Consider the following 19,851-nt stretch of genomic DNA (forward strand, 5'->3'; position numbering starts at 1 on the left):
ATCCCAGATCCACACGGAACCCCCACTCTGCATGTGTGCCATCTCAGATCCACACGGAACCCCCACTCTGCATGTGTGCCATCTCAGATCCACACGGAACCCCCACTCTGCATGCGTGCCATCTCAGATCCACACGGAACCCCCACTCTGCATGCGTGCCATCCCAGATCCACACGGAACCCCCACTCTGCATGTGTGCCATCTCAGATCCACACGGAACCCCCACTCTGTGCATGCGTGCCATCTCAGATCCACACGGAACCCCCACCCCGTGCATGCGTGCCATCTCAGATCCACACGGAACCCCCACTCTGTGCATGCGTGCCATCTCAGATCCACACGGAACCCCCACTCTGCATACGTGCCATCTCAGATCCACACGGAACCCCCACTCTGCATGTGTGCCATCTCAGATCCACACGGAACCCCCACTCTGTGCATGTGTGCCATCTCAGATCCACACGGAACCCCCACCCTGTGCATGCGTGCCATCTCAGATCCACACGGAACCCCCACCCCGTGCATGCGTGCCATCTCAGATCCACACGGAGCCCCCACCCTGTGCATGCGTGCCATCTCAGATCCACACGGAACCCCCACCCTGTGCATGCGTGCCATCTCAGATCCACACGGATCCCTCACCCTGTGCATGCGTGCCATCTCAGATCCACACGGAACCCCCACCCTGTGCATGCGTGCCATCTCAGATCCACACGGAACCCTCACCCTGTGCATGCGTGCCATCTCAGATCCACACGGAACTCCCACCCTGTGCATGCGTGCCATCTCAGATCCACATGGAACCCCCACTCTGCATGCGTGCCATCTCAGATCCACACGGAACCCCCACCCTGTGCATGCGTGCCATCTCACATCCACACGGGTAACTACTCTCAACCCCAACAGCACAGACTCTGAACGTACAGTGTCATCAGTGTTCTGTTACCAGCTCATATAATGGGTGTAGCAGCTGCTTCCTGACCTGCCCATGTGCGCCGTAGGACACTGGACTTCCTCACAAGAAGGCATTGTTTTCCCCAGAAGGACGTGGCCCCGTTCAACAGGCTGGCCAGGCGGGGGCCGGGGAAGCCTCTGTGAGGCCGGGAGGAGCCCGGGGCCTTGCAGCTGGGACACAGCAGAGCTTGTGTGACAGGGAGGGTGACCCAGGAGTCGGAGTGGGAGGCCTGGGCAGGCGCAGCGCATCAGAAGGAGGGGTTTGTGCAGCATTCTGGGACGTGGGCCCTGAAGCCGGTCTCCCGGGCACAGGGTGTGTGAGGCTTGAGCCTGGCCTGGGGGCCTGGACTGGACTTCAGCTTGTGTAGGACCTTCGTTCACTCAACCACAGCAAACAAGGAGCACAGTGCTTCCCAAGATGGAATTGTTGTGTTCAGTGGAGCCATTTTATGCTGTTTTCCAAAAGAAGGTGTGTGCTACCTGTTTGTAGGCTCACAAAACAGTCACACACTGTGTGCTGGATCTTCCCTGGGGGCGAGCAGGGTGTGCCCTCGGCCCTGCCGACCTGCTCGCTGGGCAGACGCCTGTCCACTCCGCACTGGCACTGAAGGGGAGGGGGGCGGGGCTTTCAGCGGGAATGCTGTAGCAGGAGCATTGTAGAAACAGTTTCAGTTACGTCACTTGTTAAAATCTCTGTCCTTGAACTTTCTGTGACACCTTTCTACATTTCTGCTTTTGTGAAACAACACTTCACAACTGTTGGAGTGGCTGTGACCTAACAAACATAACGTATATCCAGTTGTAGAATATTGGCCGCAAATACCCACAGGAGGTTTTGCGCATAAGATTGCTTCCTTCGGGCTCCAGCAAGCAGTCAGTCCAGTTTGACTCGTGGGTTACAGCTGTGATGTCCCAGCAGAGCCCCGTCATTCTGGGAGACGGCTGTGTGCATTCCTGCGTCTGTCCCCCTGCGGTTCCTCTGCTCTGCCAGGGAACGCCCCGTGGGGCTCACGTGGTCCGTGTGGCCGGGCCTGGGGCCGCGTGGTCATCTGCAGCACCTGCCCCTCAGAGAGGCCAGTGCAGAGCGTTTTCTGCATAATCTTCCTCCACCTGAGACCCTTTTTCTGTTTGCTGCAGAAATTGTTTCTTGTTTTACATTTTAAACTAAGGGTGTAGAGGGTTTCAGGTAAGTACTGGAATGCAAAACCCCTGTAATTAATTGCATTTGTATTAGAGTGATTAATATGTATCACGGGAGTGGTTTTCACTCACCTGTGGCTGTTCATAACCCGTCTGAAACTAGTGTAGGATTTGGTCTGTCTTATCATTGGTTTATTAATAACTGACTGACTTTTCAGGAGTAATTTTTCTGAATTTGGAAACATAGGTTCAGTTCCTGTAAGTTTCTTTACGTTTACCAAATGGAATGTTTATTTTATAAACATGGTGTTGATGTATCTAATTTTCACATAGAAACAAGACCCAGGATTTTATGATGGTCTTCAGTGTACGTGTTTTACTTTTATTTTACTGCACGGTGTTGTTTGCTCCTGTGTCCCCAACGCCGTGTCCCTGCGCTTGCTCCCCAGGGTGCCGGCCAGGATAAGCTGGGAATCTACGTGAAGTCTGTGGTCAGAGGAGGCGCGGCCGACGTGGTCAGTATAACGTGCTCAGACGGGTGACGGGATAAGGGCTGGTCTCGGTAGTTGTGGACGTTGCATACCGGGTGCTGGAAGCAGACTGACCGTCCTCGTTCCCTGTCCCCTGTCCCCGCACAGGACGGCCGGCTGGCTGCCGGGGACCAGCTCCTCAGCGTGGACGGACGGAGTCTGGTAGGACTCTCTCAGGAAAGGTAGGGTTTGTTTGCTTACGCCTGATACTAAGTGAACACTTGTAGGGATGCATCACGTTGCGTTTCGGAATCGGAAGATGAAAAGTAATGTTAAAAGGCTGTGTCCTTAACTTCTCACCTGTTCAAGTGTGGACCTCTTAGTGTCCATGGCACTCCGTTTGTTCGCACAATGTAAATGTACTGCAGTCAGGAGCGGTTTCTCTGAAGTCTAAAAACATGTTCTTCACACTTCCTGAAGTCCCTGTTCCTCCTGTGACAACAGGGGAGTGTGGGGTCACACAGAGGAAGGGAGTGGACAGCGGGCCGTCTGTCTGCGGGTCGGCACGCCCCTCGCAGCAGTCGGGACAGGCCCCGCGGGAGCAGGGCGACAGGGTGCTCCCTCTTTCCTACGCCTGTCATCCTGTGTTCTCAGGGCAGCAGAGCTCATGACAAGGACGAGCTCCGTGGTGACACTGGAAGTTGCGAAGCAAGGAGCCATCTATCACGGTCTTGCCACCCTGCTCAACCAGCCGTCCCCGATGATGCAAAGACGTAAGGACTGTGGAGAGCGCGAGCACGTCGGCGCCCGTGCCTGTGGCCCTCCCACGGGGGTGCCCGGCACTTAAGGTCGGGCGCCTGTAGTGTTAACACACCTGCAGAGAGCAGGTGTTCATGGTCAGAGTCCCAGCTCCGCAGAGGAGGACACTGAGGACGCCAGTTGCTGGAGCCAGGATTCGGACGTGGACCTTTGAGCCACAGTGGTTAATTCCTTAGGTTATCTGTCCCCAAGAGCCAGGGAGCCTCGCCCCCACAGCCTGGCCTCCTGCTGGAACCTCCCGCAGGCACAGGGCGGAGCTCCAGCCGCAGGGGCCAGACGGCTGTTTCGATAGGTACACACAGCGTGTGGTCTTCAGGGAACAGGTAGAATTTTCTACCAGAGGAACCTCTGTGCAGATGAGTAGTAACTGTAGTCCTGGGGCTGCTGAGGTAGGATGTGATTATCTCGTTAGGTGTAGACAAGCTCAGTTATTTGAATAAAGTAATATGTTGGTCAGAACCAAGGTTTTGTAGCTACATCAAAAATCTCAGAATAAAAATCGATATTAATGTAGGACTCTTTAAAGAAGTTAGTTCAGAAGCCACGGGGGAAAAGTGTGAGTCACAGTATGTTTTCAGTCATTCTGTATTTTACATCTCACTCTTCCTAACCCACTTGGCTAACTGCGTGCCCACCGAGTATGGCCTTGGTAAAGCTCTTGTTCAGAGTTCAGACTCTGGGGACTTCACAGCCCAGGACTCAGAGCACAGACCTCCTGGTAACGGAAACGAGAACAGAAGTGCCCAGGGGCCTGGGCCTGCCCTTCTCCTGGAACGGGAAGAGGGTGCCTTAAAAATCACCAGTGTACTCGATGCCTGGACTCAGCGTATTTTGTACTGTAAAATATTTCTTTATTGAAGGATTTTAGAGAGAGAGGAACAGAGGTGGGGGAGAGAGACATGTCGAGCTGTTCCTGTGTGTGCCTCGACCGGGGATCAAACCAGCAGCCTCTGTGCTTGGGGACGATGTTCTAACCAATTGGGCTGTCTGGCCAGGGTGTCTTCTTTCTTCATAGCATAAGACTTAACATTTTGGTTGTCTGATTTCGAGGTTTGTAGTCATTTCAAAGAAGCAGACTAGGTAGTGTTAGAAATCAGAGGGGATTTTAGAAGATAGTAAACCGAGTCACCAGGCAGGAAGCCAACAGGAGTAAAAGGTAGGAGCCGGGGGTCCTGTCAAGGCGGCTACAAGAATTCATGTGTTTAAAGAGTGAGGGAGGGAAGTGTATATATTTTTGTTTTTTTTAAAGAGTTACTTTAAAACAGGTTGTGTTACTCTAGTTTTATTACTTGAAACAGGTAACTTTATGAGCAAATAAGCTTTGAAAAAGTCCCTTTTCCCAGTAATGCTAGTTAAATGCTTTATTCCCTAGTAACATTTTATGCTTATATAAAAATCACCTACTACTTTGCTAAAAGCAAGTTTTACTTAGCAGTTTTAAATGTTTGTAGGATCGTGTCTCCTTTAAAAATAAGTGGGGGGTGTGAAGCCCAGCCTGGAATGACCCTTCCTGCCCGCGCTCTGGTTTCAGTGGCCGACCGTCGCGGCTCCGGCAAGCCCCGGCCGAAGAGCGAAGGCTTTGAGCTCTACAATAACTCAGCTCAGAACGGGTCGCCCGAGAGCCCTCAGCTGCCGTGGGTGGAACACAGGGAGCCACGGAAGTCTCCGGGCGATGACAGACTGCTGAAGAACCGAGCCGACCACCGGTCCAGCCCCAACGTGGCGAGTAAGGGAGCCCCGGGGTCCTCCCGCCCTGGCCCGAGAGCAGGCCGCCCTGGTCCAGCCCCAACGTGGCGAGTAAGGGAGCCCCGGGGCCCCTCCCGCCCTGGCCTGAGGGCAGGCTCCCCTGTCGGTGCCCAGCCACTAGGGGGCAGGCGGTGCTCCGTGGTTGTTGCCGACACGCAGCTACTGCTGCACACACGGCTGACTGGCGTGTTGGGGGGGGGGTGTTCTCGAGTCAGGAGAGGACGCTGGGGGAGCCCTCTGCGTGGGGCTGCTTGTGGCAGGTGCCCGGGCACTGTCCCCGCGGGGCTGGCACACTGCCCCTACCCGCCAGGACACAGATGGTTTCTACACTTTCAGAGGGTAACAAGAAAAAGGAACAGTGTATGAATTTGGAGCACGTACAGGTTAGCGGAGCGTAGGAGACAGGCTGCCGGCCCTGTTCTCGGGGACCTCCTGGCTCTGGGCTCAGCCACACAGGAGAAGGGAGGGCGTGAGGAGCCCCACGGGCGCCTGGTGCTCACTTCTGACTGCCCCAGGGAGCTCCGGCGACGTAGCCGCTGGTTTACCTGATGCACATTTCTGTCCGTCTTCCCGCCAGACCAGCCCCCGAGTCCTGGAGGGAAGACTGCCCACGCCCCTGGAGCAGCTGTGAGGATCACGTCCGTCTCCACAGGGAACCTGTGTGCCGAGGTCCGAGCCTGCACCAGCGTCCACGCTCTCCCCTTAGCTTCCCCGGAGTAGTCCACAGACTGCCCTGCCGACAGCTCTGAGGGCTGCGTGTGTCCACAGACTGCCCTGCCAACAGCTCTGAGGGCTGCGTGTGTCCACGTTTTTGCTCGCGGGGGGCGGGGGGCGGGGAGCTCATGTGTTTTCATTACATAGGATCACACACTTAACTTCTGACATGGTTTTCAAAATAAGTAATATTATATTGTGACAGAGACCCTTGGAAGTTAAGAGTCCTCTGAGCACGTTGTGAAGAGCTCACTTCTCTTCCTTATGCACATTTGCAGGAGCAGAGCCCCCCACCTCGCCCCGAGGCCTACCCCATCCCCACGCAGACATACACCAGGGAGTACTTCACGTTCCCCGCCTCCAAGTCCCAGGACCGGGCGGCTCCGGCCCCTGCTCACAGCCAGTGGCCGGCGTACGAGGAGGAGGTGCACGTGCATGTGGACAGTGGTCACCCCGGTGCCACCCTGCAGGTGAGGGCTCCCGTCCCAGAGGGTGGGCCTCGGCGCTGCTCCTGGGGTGAGGGCCGTGTGTGCCAGGGGCTGCCTGGGCAGCACGACTCTCACTGCGCGGTGTCCCTGCCCGGGACGAGCCGTGCACAGTATGCAGTGTTGTTGGTGCTGCTGGGGCACTGGGTCCAGCTGTGGCCAACCCTGCACTCCCACGGGACATGACTGAGGAGTGTGGGCGAGCTTGACGCCCGGGCTGAGGAGCTGGGGTCCAATCCTAGTCGGTAGACCTGGTCAGAGGAAGTTATCAGATGTGTTGCTCTTTTCAGAAAGATAACGTGCATTGTGAGGTGCTGGGGGAAAAATTCAGTGTTTGCTTAAAAGCAGGTGTGGTCTGGCCATGCAGCAAGCATGTGCTGGGCAGAGAATTCCAGGTGGTCACTGTGGGTTCCGTGGTCAGCGGTGCTTCCGAGCTGGGAGGTGTGGGCTGAGCCCAGGAGGGTGAGGAAACAGGAGGCAGTGTGAGGACGGTGACGGAGAGCCCAGCGTCTGAGGGTCCGTCCTGTCGGCACACCTAGAAGGCGGTCCTCTCGACCCTCCAGCCCGGGCAGCCGGGCGCTGGCTGTGAGATGAGGTCTTCTCCACACTTCTCTTTAACGGGACAGAGCCCTGTGCCCTGTGCCCTGAGCCCTGTGCCCTGTGCCCTGAGCCCTGTGCCCTGAGCCCTGTGCCCTGTGCCCTGAGCCCTGTGCCCTGAGCCCTGTGCCCTGAGCCCTGTGCCCTGTGCCCTGAGCCCTGTGCCCTGAGCCCTGAGCCCTGTGCCCTGAGCCCTGTGCCCTGTGCCCTCCAGCCTGTCTTGTTCTCCCTTGGGAGCAGGTGACTGGAAGTGGTCCCACACCTTCACCTGCTGTGGACAGGGCTTGGTGGCGCCCTGCGTTTCACACTTACACCTGCTGGCTGCTCTGCCTCGCAGCAGGGGTCAGACTGGGAGCCCAGGGTGTCAAAGGCCAGAGGTCGCTCGGGTAGATACGGAAACGACTAATGGTGATGGTGGACTTCGTGGGGGGGTGGGGGGTGCAGGTCAGGGGAGTAAGCACCAGGGGCTAGAAGGCCAACTTCAGGGAGCCAGTGTGACTCGGGGTCACTTGGTAGAGCCACAGAGGGGACCCGCACATGTGTCTGAGGTGGGGCCCCTGAAATGTGCCACTTAGAAGTGCCTGCTCTTCTGGGTACTGCGTGTCTGTGTGCCCAGTGAAGCTGCAGCGACAGTCGGTGTCCACGTCTCTGTCAGGCTTGTGTTCAAGTGATATTTTATTTTTCTGGTTTTTCAAGAAACAGTTCGTATTTCATTTTGTTGGTGTGTTTTTTAAGGAAAGGAAAAGTTAATTTTCCACACTTGCATCTTCAATTTCTGTTCACTAACAGGGTGGGAAGAATGTTTGATTCAGACATCATAGTGAATCGTTTCTATTGGGTTAAACTACTTTAGACGCTATTTTCCAGACATCAGACCAGGCCTCTGAGAAGAGGGGTTTTGTTACTGACCCTGACGCGCACAGATTCTATGTCCAGCGGGTGTGCACCGCTGTGCAGAACGTCCTGAGACAGGCGGCGCTGCCCTGGGAGCCTGCGGCTTCCTGCACCGTCCTCCTCGGCTCTCGGGGCTGCCCGTAGTGGACTTCACACAGCCATGGACAGATCACGTGTGGGGACTTGATAATAACTCTTAGTCATAATTAGAATTTTACTACAGGGCTGTAACTTTTGTTGCTGTTCATATAGTTGGGTAGATAGATTTATCCTTTCAAAGTCAGAGAGTGGCTGGGACCCCAGTGGAGCCAGGCGCAGGGAGGGGGTAGAGGAGGAGGAGGCGGAGGAGGCGGAGGAGGGGGCGGGGCCGGGGGCGGGGCCTGCAGCCGCGGAGGGGGCGGGGCCGGGGCCGGGGCGGCCTGCGCACTGGTTCCTGCGGTGCTGTGGCCGCAGGGCTGTCCCTCCGCAGGTGCAGGTCCCCGGGCACACTGTTCTTAAGCGCAGTCCCACGGGGTTGGCCACTGCTCTGCGCCCCTGCTCTTCCGGGGACCTTTCTCCCTGGAATAACACGCTTAGGAATTTCCGGGATTTCTGCTGGTGAGTGGCTGAAACGTGATGGTTTTCCTCTCTTTTTCCAGCGTGTCACCCGTTCCCAGGAGGAACTTCGGGAGGACAGGGCTTATCACCTGGAGCGCCACCGACTGGAGGCGCTGATGGACCGCAAGGTGGACAGCGACCTGTGGATGAGTCAGGGCTCCTTGCTGGGCTCCAGCATGTCCAGCCAAGAGCACCTGGACCACGCGTCCAAACCGGGCACTCCTGCATCCACGCTGACGAAGAGCGGCCCCGGGCGCTGGAAGACGCCGGCCGCAGTGCAGCCGGTGCCGGTGCTGCCTCCCGGCCGCGTGGACCTGCCCCCGCCGCCCCCGCCGCCGCCCCCCGCGCACTACGCCAGCGACTTGGACGGCACTCCGGCCGACCTGCCCCTGCCGCCCCCGCCGGGCAACCAGCCGGGGCTGCCCACCGCGGGCGCGGCCGCCGAGCGCAGGAAGCGCGAGGAGCACCAGCGCTGGTACGAGAAGGAGAAGGCGCGGCTGGAGGAGGAGCGCGAGCGCAAGCGGCGGGAGCAGGAGCGCAAGCTGGGCCAGATGCGCGCGCAGGCGCTGAACCCCACGCCCCCCGCGTCCCTCGCGCCGCCCGCCAGGCCCGAGAAGCCGACCGCGCTGCCCAGGGCCCCGGACACGGTCATCCGGGAGCTGCAGCCCCAGCAGCAGCCCCGCACCATCGAGCGCAGGGACCTGCAGTATGTCACCGTCAGCAAGGAGGGGCTCTCCGGGGACAGCCTGTCGCCCGACCCCTGGAAGCGCGACGCCCGGGAGAAGCTGGAGAAGCAGCAGCAGATGCACATCGTGGACATGCTGAGCCGCGAGATCCAGGAGCTGCAGGGCAAGGCCGAGCGCAGCGCGGAGGAGAGCGACCGGCTGCGCAAGCTCATGCTGGAGTGGCAGTTCCAGAAGCGGCTGCAGGAGTCGCAGCAGAAGGACGAGGACGACGAGGAGGAGGAGGACGACGACGTGGACACCATGCTGCTCATGCAGCGGCTGGAGGCCGAGCGCAGAGCCAGGGTAAAGGGGCGCGGGCGCGGCCGGGCGGGGGCACCGTGATGTGGGCGACCCCGCAAGGCCCCTAGCAGCGAGCCGGACACGGCCGGACACGTGGACAGCGGTCCGGACGGACCTTTACGGTTCAGTTAGCAAACCTGTGTGTCCTTCCCGAGTTCAGTCAGGGAGACGCGCTCGTGGCCAGTGGGGGTCGTGGTCAGGGCAGGCAGAGTGTTTCTTAAGCAGACAGGTAGGGCCTGTCCTGGGCTTCGTGGGCCCCGCAGACCCCGGCTTCCCTGCTGGGCCCTGCTGCGGAGCCGATAGGCGGGCTGCTGCCGGCCAGACCTGCTGTGGCGGGCGCGGGGCAGTGAGGACCCTGTCCAGAGCCTCAGCGTCAGGTCGTCAGGCCGTCCCAGGAACAGGTCATGCCAGGCAGCAGGTCACTGAAGGGAGTGTTGGTGCTGCAGGGACGTGTCAGTGGTAGCAGAGGGCACTGAGCACTTAGGGGTTGACTCTCTCCAGATTATACCCGTAACTTCTGGTTCTTTTGTGTCAAATAAAAGAAAAAGTAAAAATTTTATTAGTTGAAAGACAATAGATAGTTAAAATGCCAAATTTGAGGTTTTTGTTAGCCTCTCAAGAGAACTGTTGACAGGCATTTATCAGTATTAATTTGCAGAGAATGCTGTTAACCATTTTATGGTTAATGAGCTTTAGTAATTAAAAAATATATACAATACAGTATTCTGAGAAAAGACAGCCAAGAGCATGTCCTTTTTGTATTTTGGATTTTGTTTCTAATTCCAGCTTTTGTTTGCCGCTGTCTACACTGGAGGACCTACCCTCTCCACTGGGGTAGCATGCCACCTCTGCCTTGCCTCGCGGTGGAGCGCACACAGGGCCAGCGGGGTCCCTGAGCGCCCACAGGGCCAGCGAGCGGGGTCCCTGAGCGCCCACAGGGCCAGCGGGGTCCCTGAGTGCCCACAGGGCCAGCGAGCGGGGTCCCAGAGCGCCCACAGGGCCAGCGGGGTCCCTGAGCGCCCACAGGGCCAGCGAGCGGGGTCCCTGAGCGGTCACAGGGCCAGCGAGCGGGGTACCTGAGCGGTCACAGGGCCAGCGAGCGGGGTCCCTGAGCGGTCACAGGGCCAGCGAGCGGGGTCCCAGAGCGCCCACAGGGCCAGCGGGGTCCCTGTCGAGCTGTCTCTGGAATCACTCCAGAAATGCCCCATGTTCATACTCTTCTTCCATACATGTCCTCAGCCAAGTTTATGTAAAACTTTGCCCAAAATTTAGGTGGAATTGCTTTGAAACACATTTCTAAGAAGAAGGTTTAAATGTTAACTTATTACATTGCTAGTTGACAAGTTGCCAGTAGGAAAGGTCCTTCAGAACAGCTGTTTGCCGTCCGTCTTGTTGGATTGGCAAGATCGGCTGTTTGATCAGACCGTGTGGCGTCGAGCACGGGCGCTCGGGCCTCCGTGGCACAGAAGCACGCAGTGCGGTTCCCTCCGGGCCTGCCCGTCGCCGGGGACCTGCTGCAGGCGGGTCACTGAGGAAGTGGAGCGTGCCTGTGGCCTGTGTCACCCCCAGACCTCGGGGAAAGGACGGCCTTGCCTTCGCGGCAGCTCCAGCTCTGAGCGCAGACCAGTGCTGACCGTCTGAGCCGACGTCCCAGACGCCGACGGAGAGGCCGCTGCGCTGGGCTGTGGTTTCGTTAGTGATTTCTCTGGAGACCGTTTTTATTACAGACCCTCAGTTATAAGTCCCTCAGTGAGAGCGGTGACACTCAGAAAGTTCTTACGATAATGTAGTTAAAAGCATTGTGCATTTACTGTTGATTACATGGTAATTAATATCTTAGTCTCCAGGTGAGAGAGCGGAGGGAAACTTGCACTTTTCTAGTTAATGTGTATCTCAGTCACGAACTCAGCACCTAACCCTGAACCCCAGAAGTCAGCCTGCAGCCCCGCCCTGCCCCCCGGGCCCCCCGAGGCGGGAAGCGTGAGCCGCAGACTTGCTGGCAGCGGAAGGCAGGTCGAAGCTCACTGTGTTCACACTTCCTTTCTCTTTTTCCTCCGCTGTCCCTGCAGCAGACTGCTCTGCCAGCAATCTCTGTTCTAGATTTGGTATGTTCTTGTTTCTGCCCTTTGCTACGTCCCCCTGTCCTGAGTTTCTTCCCCGTGGTGGTGTGTGTTTCCGTAGCGGCAGCCGCAGGCCCAGACCCAGTCTGGCGTCCGCGCCTCGAGAGCATGCCTTTGACTGCCTTTGTGTTCCGTTTTTCTTTGCTTTTCTCCTTTGATTTCAAGTGCTTTTTTTTTTATATGGTTTTGACCTTTTCTCAGTTTTAGCCATAAAATTGATTCTGTGTATTCTTTTTAGTCATAAATATGTGAGCAAATGAAAGAAATTTGCAGAGTAACCCACCCGAGAACCATTAGAAATAGGTTTAGGTATTCAGCTATTAGAGCCTCAGGTGAGTTGATGGTGACGTTTGCCAGGGTGAGGGAGGCTCCGGTCAGCAGACTGGGCTCGCCCCCGTGGTGCCGTGTGGACGTCAGTGACTGGACCGGTTTGCGGTCTGCCCCAGAATTCTTGAGGTCGTGTTCTGTTGTGGGTTCAGTGGGTTTTAGTGTCAGTATTGAGACCCTTTGGTTGGTCACTTAGTGCCCGTTGTGTTAACTACCCCCTCTGTGTCCTCTGCCAGACAATTATAGTCTAACGGATACAGTTACGTTAACTTGAACTTAACCTTTGTTAGTTGCCTTTTAATTGATAGGCCAGTATCAGACACTTAAAAAAAAATGCAGAATTCAAGTGTGACGTTAATGGCATTTTCACCAAGTAACAGCCTACCTTTTTTAAGAAGTTAAATGGGTAGTCCGGGCCAGATGGCTAGCTTGGTCAGAGCCGTACCCAAGTGCAGGAGTGCCGGTTCCGTCCCCGGTCAGGGCACAGACAGGGACAGGTCGATGTCTCTCTCTCCTTTCTCTAAAGTCAATAAGTAAATTTTTAAAAAGTTTTTAAGTAGATAGCATGGTGCTGTTATCACTGCAAAGATAAACTTTCCTCTTTGATGACCGAAAGGCATAATTTCTGAGCTTTACATATTTTTCTTTTACGAGACAAATATAAAAAATATACATTCTTCTGCCTCCTTTGTGAATGAAGATGGACGTGTCGGAGGTAGTTGGAGTGTCACTTAGAGCGGCGTCTGTGTGAGGTTCTCGGCATTCGCCGCGTGCCAGGTGCTGACACGAGGCCGCCGCTCCGGAGCTGGTGGGCAGACCACGAGTGCGGTCTGAGGACAGTCAGCTGAGCTGAGGGTTCCATCGCTGAGTGTAAACGGCTGAGTTTTTCTTTAACAGATAATTATTAATATTGGCTTTAACCACGCTGCTCTGAGCATTCTGTGGTCTGTTTCCCCGGAAGACATGAGTATTATCAACACTCATTCTCTGTGCAGTTCTCACTGTGTCGGAGTTGGCAGGGCATCCTGACACCTGCCTCTGTTAGGCGTTCATCCCCTTAAGATGAGAGGGATAGTGGCAGACGCGTGACCACCGAGTGGGCACACGACCTCGTGTGGGCTTTAAGGGAAGCTTTCTTAGGCGTTGTAGGGTTTCTGTTGTGAGTGGCATTGAGGAGGCAGGTGTTTCTGGGGGCACGGGGGTTCAGCGAGGCCGGAGGGCTGCCCGGGCCAGTGTCCGCCCCGCCCCCGTCTCCCCTCTGCTGCGCTGCTGTCTCTAGGCTCAAGACCGGGACTGACGCAGGCACCCTCTTCACGGCCCCAGTGCAGACCCCTCCCACCCGAGTCTCCAGGGCCCTCGGATTTCTGCGTGCTCAGAGCAAACCCCTCCCTCCCTCCCACCCGAGTCTCCAGGGCCCTCGGATTTCTGCGTGCTCAGAGCAAACCCTCCCTCCCACCCCGTCTGCTCCCCCTCCCACCCGAGTCTCCAGGGCCCTCAGATTTCTGCGTGCTCAGAGCAAACCCCTCCCTCCCTCCCACCTGAGTTTCCAGAGCCCTCGTCGGGATTTCCGCGTGCTCAGAGCAAACCCTCCCTCCCCACCCCGTCTGCTCCCCCTCCCACCCGAGTCTCCAGGGCCCTCGTCGGGATTTCCGCGTGCTCAGAGCAAACCCCTCCCTACCACCCCGTCTGCTCCCCCTCCCACCCGAGTCTCCAGGGCCCTCAGATTTCTGCGTGCTCAGAGCAAACCCTCCCTCCCACCCCGTCTGCCCCTCCTCCAGCCTCTGGTCGCAGTGGCTCCATCCAGCCAGAGCCACCTTAGTGACCACAGCCACGGCTTCACCACGGAGCCTTCCGCTCTCTGCTTCCTCAGACCCTAGTGGTCCCACGCCCAGTCTGCACCACATCCCCCGCCGGGGTGGCTGCGACCTCCCCAGCACTGTCCCCAGCACTGTCCACAGCCTGTGTCCTCCGCTGCTCCTCTCCCTTGTCGACATGCAGCCACAGTGAGACCGGAAAACCCGCCCCGTCGCGAGGTCCACAGAGCCGCGGTGGCGCCCCTGCCGCTGAGAGAAATGTCCCAGCTCTTCCCGTGGCCCCCGAGGTGCTGGGTTCTGTCCACGCCTCGCGTCCCCGGGCCCCAGGCCCTGCTCTGGAGCCCCTGTGGGGCAGGAGGTGACCACCGGGAGCCTCACCTGCTGGCAGCCCTTCTCCCTGCTGACAGTGTGGCTTAGGTGCCAGAGAACTGCACAGATGCTCCTGATGACCCGTGATGTGGGCGGACCGCAGGGCCAGCCCAGTGTTGGGGTACCCCCCACAGAGGGAGGCTGGCTCAGCCCAGCGGGTTCTGAGCTCACCCGTGTGCTCTTGCTGCTCAAGAGCCTCCTGCCAGGAGAGCCGTGGTGAGGGGCCCTCTCTCCTCGGGAAGTCCTCTGCCCCGAGGGGCTCCGATGTGCTGAGCGCTGTGTGGTGGGGGCGTTCTGCATCACGCACACCCGGCCCTCGCGAGAGCAGCTCCCGCAGGAGGGCCGTCCTTGCCTGGGAGTGAGCCCAGGGCGGGGCTCCCGGCCCAATCGGTGCTTTCTTCACTCGGGGGCCTTAGACTTTTCTGGGGTGAGTGCTCTTAATGGCGGTGCATTGCAGAAGGCCGGCAGAGCAAGGTTTCTTAGGGGTGCTGCGTCTTACGGCCTTGGCTGTCTTTCCAGTGAAAACGTCAGGAAGTGAAGTTAAGTTAAAGCTGCAGGTTGATGCACTTCTGCCCTACGAGACTGTAAACACAGATCTCAAGTCTCCACGTGCTTTTTTACCTGAAAATGCCTGTTACTTAGAGGGGCGCTGCCTGCTCCCCTCGCTCTGGGTCGGCCCACAGACTGGGTTCTGAAGTGACAGCGTGTTCCTGGTTTGGGACAGGTGCAGTCGGGCCGTCCCGATTGGTTCTGCATGTGGTTCTGGGTGGACTGTTGTGTCTGGGTGAGCTGTTACCACAGGACGTCGATGGCTGTTGTTTACAGGAAGCTCAGAGATTACTTCTTTTCTTCTCGTAGTGGGTTTTTGGTTTGTTTTGTTTTCTTGTTTGTGTGTGTTTTAGTAAAGCAGCATATATTTCAGGAAAGAAAGAAGTCTTGGTCTTGAAAACGAGAGTCCTGTGTGGAACCTCTCACCAGGTAGAAGGAAGAAGTGGCCTCGAATGGCCGTGGTCATTCGCCTACTTTCAAATAGTGACCAGTGACCAGAGCCCAGGAGGAGACTGAGCAGATGAAAGTTTTTAAGGAGAAATACCTGTTTATAGATTCGTTGGATAGTGTTTTGTACCGTGAGGAGCTGGACCACAGTTCTGACCTCCTAATGTCATGCTCCTGTTTAGAAGAACTAATTGGCTGTGTCCGTCTAGACGGTTTTTCTTGCTCAGACTTGTTTTTAATGAGGTCCAGAGAGAGAGCCTCGTGGCTTGGCCTGTGACAGGCCGGGGGGGCCTCTGCTGTCTGCAGTCCACCCCCCCGAGGGCCCTCCTGCCCAGCGTGTCTTCTCACCAGTTGCTGTTTTAGTTTGTTACCTTGTGGTCTGTTTGGTGCTGTTCTCATCAGTGGTGCTGACGACTGGAGGAGTCCAGGGAGGGCCTGGGTCCCTCCTGCAGGAGCTCTGGGTGACGTTACAACTGTGTCGCCCAGGGAGCGGGCGTGCGGCCCCGTCCTCCTCGTGACCCCTTCAGTTCTTCACCCACAGCCTCTGGTCCACGACAGAGCGCCTGCCAGCCTCCTGGGCTTGTGCCTCGATCACGGTCGAGGGAGGGATGGTGACGTGTCTGCTGAGAGAGGAGCTTCCTTTCTTCTGAGGTGTGTGTTGCTGTTGTGTGTGGACGGGAAGGAGCCGGGTGGCCCAGAGCTGTGGAGCGCAAGTCAGACGTGCTCTCACAACAGAAGGGGCCGTGTTGTGTCGAGACGACAGAGGGCTCGCTCTGCTCGCTGCTTTTAGTCCCGGGTTCCTTTGTAGAAAAGGCATCTTCCGCCTGCAGTCAGCACAGAGAGAAGTGTGGCCAGGAGGTGAGAGGAGCTGAAACCCAAACAAGACGAGGATTGTCCTGGCCTCGTAAGGTGCCCTAAGCATTGGGTGATGGAATGATGTGAGTGAAGGGAAGGTGCTAGGTGACTGGTGGGTGGTGGGCTTTAGACCTGCAGCAGAGCTTGTGACGAGCCGTCACCTGGAAACCGGGCGCCCTGTGTCGGGAGGCGGGCGGCGGCTTCCTCGGGACGGTGCAGGCTGGGGAGGCATCGGGCAGGCTTGTAGCAGGAGGGCGCTCGGGCATCGCCCACACTTCCAGGTCTGACTGTGGCTCGGCTAGAAGCGCCCCTGCGCGGAGCCGGGGTTTCTGGGTACGTGATGGGCCCCGAGGGAGCTGGGGCAGAGGGCCAGGGGGGACAGGAAGTGCTAGAAACCTGGTCCCCGTGCGCAGGTGGCCCTGTGCCGCCCCGAGGGGAGTCCGCCCTGCCACAGGACTGCAGGCTCCTCTCCTCACCGAGGGGGACGGAGACGCACGTGGAAGAGGCTGGGTGAGGGAGTCGTAGTTCCAGGGCTCAGGTGTCTGTTGTCTGTGTCTGAGTCCACGTACAGCCGGTCAACTTGAGTCTGTTCTCGTAAAAGAATCCCGCTTGCTCGTGTGACTGTGTGAGCCCCGCGCGTGGTGGCGGCGGCCCGCGGCCCGCGTGGAGCCTGCGTGTGCGGCCGCTGCGAGCCCGGTGTCTGTGCTGAGCGTGTGCGTGTCCGTGTCCGTGTCCCTGCACGCCGCGGCCGTGTGGCGGGGGCTGAGGGCGCTCTGTGTCAGTTGCAGGATGAAGAGCGGCGGCGGCAGCAGCAGCTGGAGGAGATGCGCCAGCGGGAGGCGGAGGAGCGCGCCCGGCAGGAGGGGCGGCGGCTGCGGCAGGAGGAGGAGCGCGGCAAGCGGGACGCAGAAGAAAAGGTTATGGTCCTCTAGGGGCGCCGGGCGCTGGCGTGTTCTCCCGTGCGGGCGAGCCTGCGCGGCCGTGTCCTCACGGCGCCGTGTCCTCACGGTGTGCGGGGCGGCGGGGCCAGACCCCCGGCCTCTGCCCTGGCCCGGCCCACCTACCTCTCTCCTGAACTGTCCGCGTGTCTCTCTGACTCCTGCTCTCAGCCGGGTCGGCCCGAGCCTCTGCCCGGTGCCACCCGCTCTGTCCTTCCTGGACACCGTCCAGCTCTCCCTGGAGGGACGATGGTTGGTTTCTGTGGAGTTCGATCCTGAGCCTGAGACTCAGCAGGAACGTGGCAGACAGTTGGCAAGAAACGCGCTAAGTGTTTCAAAGAGACTATTTGCTGAAGTTACTCTGTTCTAGCTGACGGTAAAGATGCATATGGCTTATCAAAAAACCACGAAACAAGGAAAATTTAACCTAGTGTGTAACCAGGTAGATGTTCTGAGTTACTACTTGTTTCCGTATGTGGGTTTTCTTATTCAAGTCCTCCTTTGACTGATTTTCAACATGAGGACGCATTTGGCCTGTTCTGGGAACGGAGCCGTGCGACCCTGTGCCCAGCACGGCCCGGCACGGGCCGAGGGACAGGCCGCCCTCCTCTGTCACTTCCCTTCTGTGAAGGCGGCACGCGCGAGCCACAGCTCCTGATGGGGAGAAGTCTAGCTTTTATTAAAAGTTTCGTCTTTGGTATCCAGTGAACTGTGTTCACAGAGCACCCCCCGCCCCCGGGGAAGGACCTGTGGGAGCTGTTACAGTGGCCCAGCCTCGTAAGATGCGTAACAGTCGGAAAATAGGAGGGACAGCAGTGGTGTGACGCATGTGCGTGGAGTGCCTGTGAGGACACAGACCTGTGTGCGTCCCCTAGACCCCGCCCTGAGAGCCTGTCCCTGTCCCCTGTCCCTGTCCCCGTCCCCTGTCCCCTGCTGTCTGCAGCGCTGACGTTCTCTTCCCGGGCGAGGCGCCCTGGCGTCCTCCACGGGGTTGATGACGTCACAGCTGATGGTCTTCCGAAGGAAATCAGACTCAGAACTCGAGCCCCTGGAGGTCTGCTCTGTGTGCTGTTTGGTGCTCTGCCCTTGGTGGCTGGAGGGTGTGCCCACCAGCCCTGCCCACGCAGCTGCCAGAGTGCGAGGCTGTGCCCCTGCGCATGCCCCGCGCTCCAGTGTGGCCACACCTGGGGCCAGTGCCCGTGTGCAGAGGGCAGGGCTCCTCCTTCCCTACCTGCGGGCCCCCCTTGTGCCGTGGCAGCGAGCCTCTGCCAGCACCTGCCTCTGGGATGGACGGTCAGGGTACAGAGAGCTGAGCACCCTCCTGCTCTTCTGTACAGAGTGTCCAGAAGTGAAGCAGTGGGGTTGCTTTGTACAGAAAACGAGGGGGAGACAAAGCCTTCTCAGGTCCAGTGATCAGATCTCCTAGTGGAGGTGCTGTGCTGCTCCCCAGACGGACGGGCGGCCTGCACTGTTCTCGGCTGGGGCTCCGACCCCCAGCAGCTGTGCGGGGGTGCCGGGCTCCCCGGTCTCAGTCCACGCCCAGGAGGACACCTGCTTTGCACAGAAAACAAGACGAGTTTTCCCTTCAGGTGCCCAGCACAGAGCGAGAGGCAGTGTGGGAGATGGCCCCGGCCACGACCGGACAGGCAGCTCTCTCCCTCAGCAGGGGAGGCACCGTCCGTTGTGTGTCCACTTGCTGTGTGTGTGTGTGTGTGTCTGTCTGTCTGTCTAGAGCAGCAGGGAGAAAGCACAGGCACACACCGTCAGATGGGGACTGAAACCTTCATTCTGACACCAGCAAGGTCCCGACGTTAGTCTCCTCGGTTGAGTGAACATGAACTACGATGAGCTCCATTCTGTAGTGTGGACGTCGTTCTTCCGAAGGCCACTGATTCTGTGTGACCTCATCCCCTTCCTTCCTTCCTTCCTGCCTTTTCTCTTGTGTTCTAAAACTTCTGTCAATCTTTAATAACAAAATTGTGCTGTTAATCTTTCCTAATGTTCAGATAATTTAACACTGTCCAGTGGGGCTTTCGCAGATGTGTATCAGAAGACGTGCGTCTGTGTCCCGTCTGTGGGCCTCCTCACTGTCGGGGGGGCGAAGACGTGAACTGTGGGTCAGACTCGGGGAAGCCTGTTTGCTGATGGTTGCTTTGGGAAAACGAGCAATGTCTCTGCAGTTGATGGTGTTCTGTTAATCGCCCTCTGATTAACTGGAAATAAACCAGGTGGCTTAATCTCGTCCTCCTTGTCGAGGAAGGACCACTCCTCTGCAGTCGCCGTGCGCTCGGCTGGGGCGGGCCCGCTGCGGGCGGCCGGGGACCCTGGTGTGGGCTTGGTTTTGTCCTTGAGCTCAGCAGCCACAGGTGAGTTAACGTCCTGACAGACACGGAGGAGAGGGGACAGGGGTCACGTCTGCTGGGTCCGGGACGGACCGTTTGGAAGTGGGGAGCCCGAAAGCTCCCGGGAGTCGATCATCTGTGCTTCCAGCAGTTTTCTGTCACGTGTCCCATGACAGTGTGTTCCATCGTGAGTGTCGAGACGCCTGCTTCGGGGGGTCTGCGTGTCTGTCCAGTGGCCCTGCACTCCGACTGTCCTGTCCGTTGTCTGTGTGCTGGGACGGCGGGCAGGCCGTACTCTCCTGCCCTGCGAGGCCGGGGGTCGCCGGGCCCCGCCGACCTTGCCTGACCTCTTGCTCTTGTCCGTTCCCCCCGCAGCGGCGACAGGAGGAGGGCTACTACAGCCGCCTGGAGGCCGAGCGCCGCCGCCTGCACGAGGAGGCCGACCGTCGGCTGCTGGAGCCCGAGGAGCCGGGTCTGGGCCGGCCGCCGCTGCCCCGGGGCTACGAGCCCCCCGCCCCGGCCCCGCCGCCCCCACCGCAGCGCACCGCCTCCTACCTGCAGGCGCAGGCCCTGTCCCCCGACTCCCTGTACACCGCCAAGCTGGTCGCATACACCGAGGAGGAGGAGGAGGAGGACTGCGACCCAGCAG

The 19,851-nt window shown here is 58.4% G+C and overlaps 1 protein-coding gene across 17 annotated transcripts in view; it reads left to right on the plus strand.

Moving 5' to 3' along the window:
• AFDN (afadin, adherens junction formation factor) overlaps positions 1 to 19,851 on the plus strand; it is a 150,382-nt gene that overhangs the window by 122,713 nt on the left and 7,818 nt on the right. For 7 of the 17 annotated variants that reach the window (XM_066372832.1, XM_066372837.1, XM_066372841.1 and 4 more), the window contains 10 exons: positions 2,544 to 2,609; positions 2,733 to 2,806; positions 3,219 to 3,337; positions 4,915 to 5,109; positions 5,707 to 5,798; positions 6,122 to 6,313; positions 8,458 to 9,444; positions 11,511 to 11,546; positions 16,705 to 16,839; positions 19,578 to 19,851. In XM_066372832.1, coding sequence (XP_066228929.1) covers positions 2,544 to 2,609; positions 2,733 to 2,806; positions 3,219 to 3,337; positions 4,915 to 5,109; positions 5,707 to 5,798; positions 6,122 to 6,313; positions 8,458 to 9,444; positions 11,511 to 11,546; positions 16,705 to 16,839; positions 19,578 to 19,851 — 2,170 coding nt within the window. The remainder of the gene's footprint in view (positions 1 to 2,543; positions 2,610 to 2,732; positions 2,807 to 3,218; positions 3,338 to 4,914; positions 5,110 to 5,706; positions 5,799 to 6,121; positions 6,314 to 8,457; positions 9,445 to 11,510; positions 11,547 to 16,704; positions 16,840 to 19,577) is intronic. The other 10 variants (XM_066372838.1, XM_066372846.1, XM_066372839.1 and 7 more) reach the window with 4 other exon arrangements.

The sequence above is a fragment of the Saccopteryx leptura genome, chromosome 3, assembly GCF_036850995.1.
Source record: "Saccopteryx leptura isolate mSacLep1 chromosome 3, mSacLep1_pri_phased_curated, whole genome shotgun sequence".
Taxonomy (NCBI): domain Eukaryota; kingdom Metazoa; phylum Chordata; class Mammalia; order Chiroptera; family Emballonuridae; genus Saccopteryx; species Saccopteryx leptura.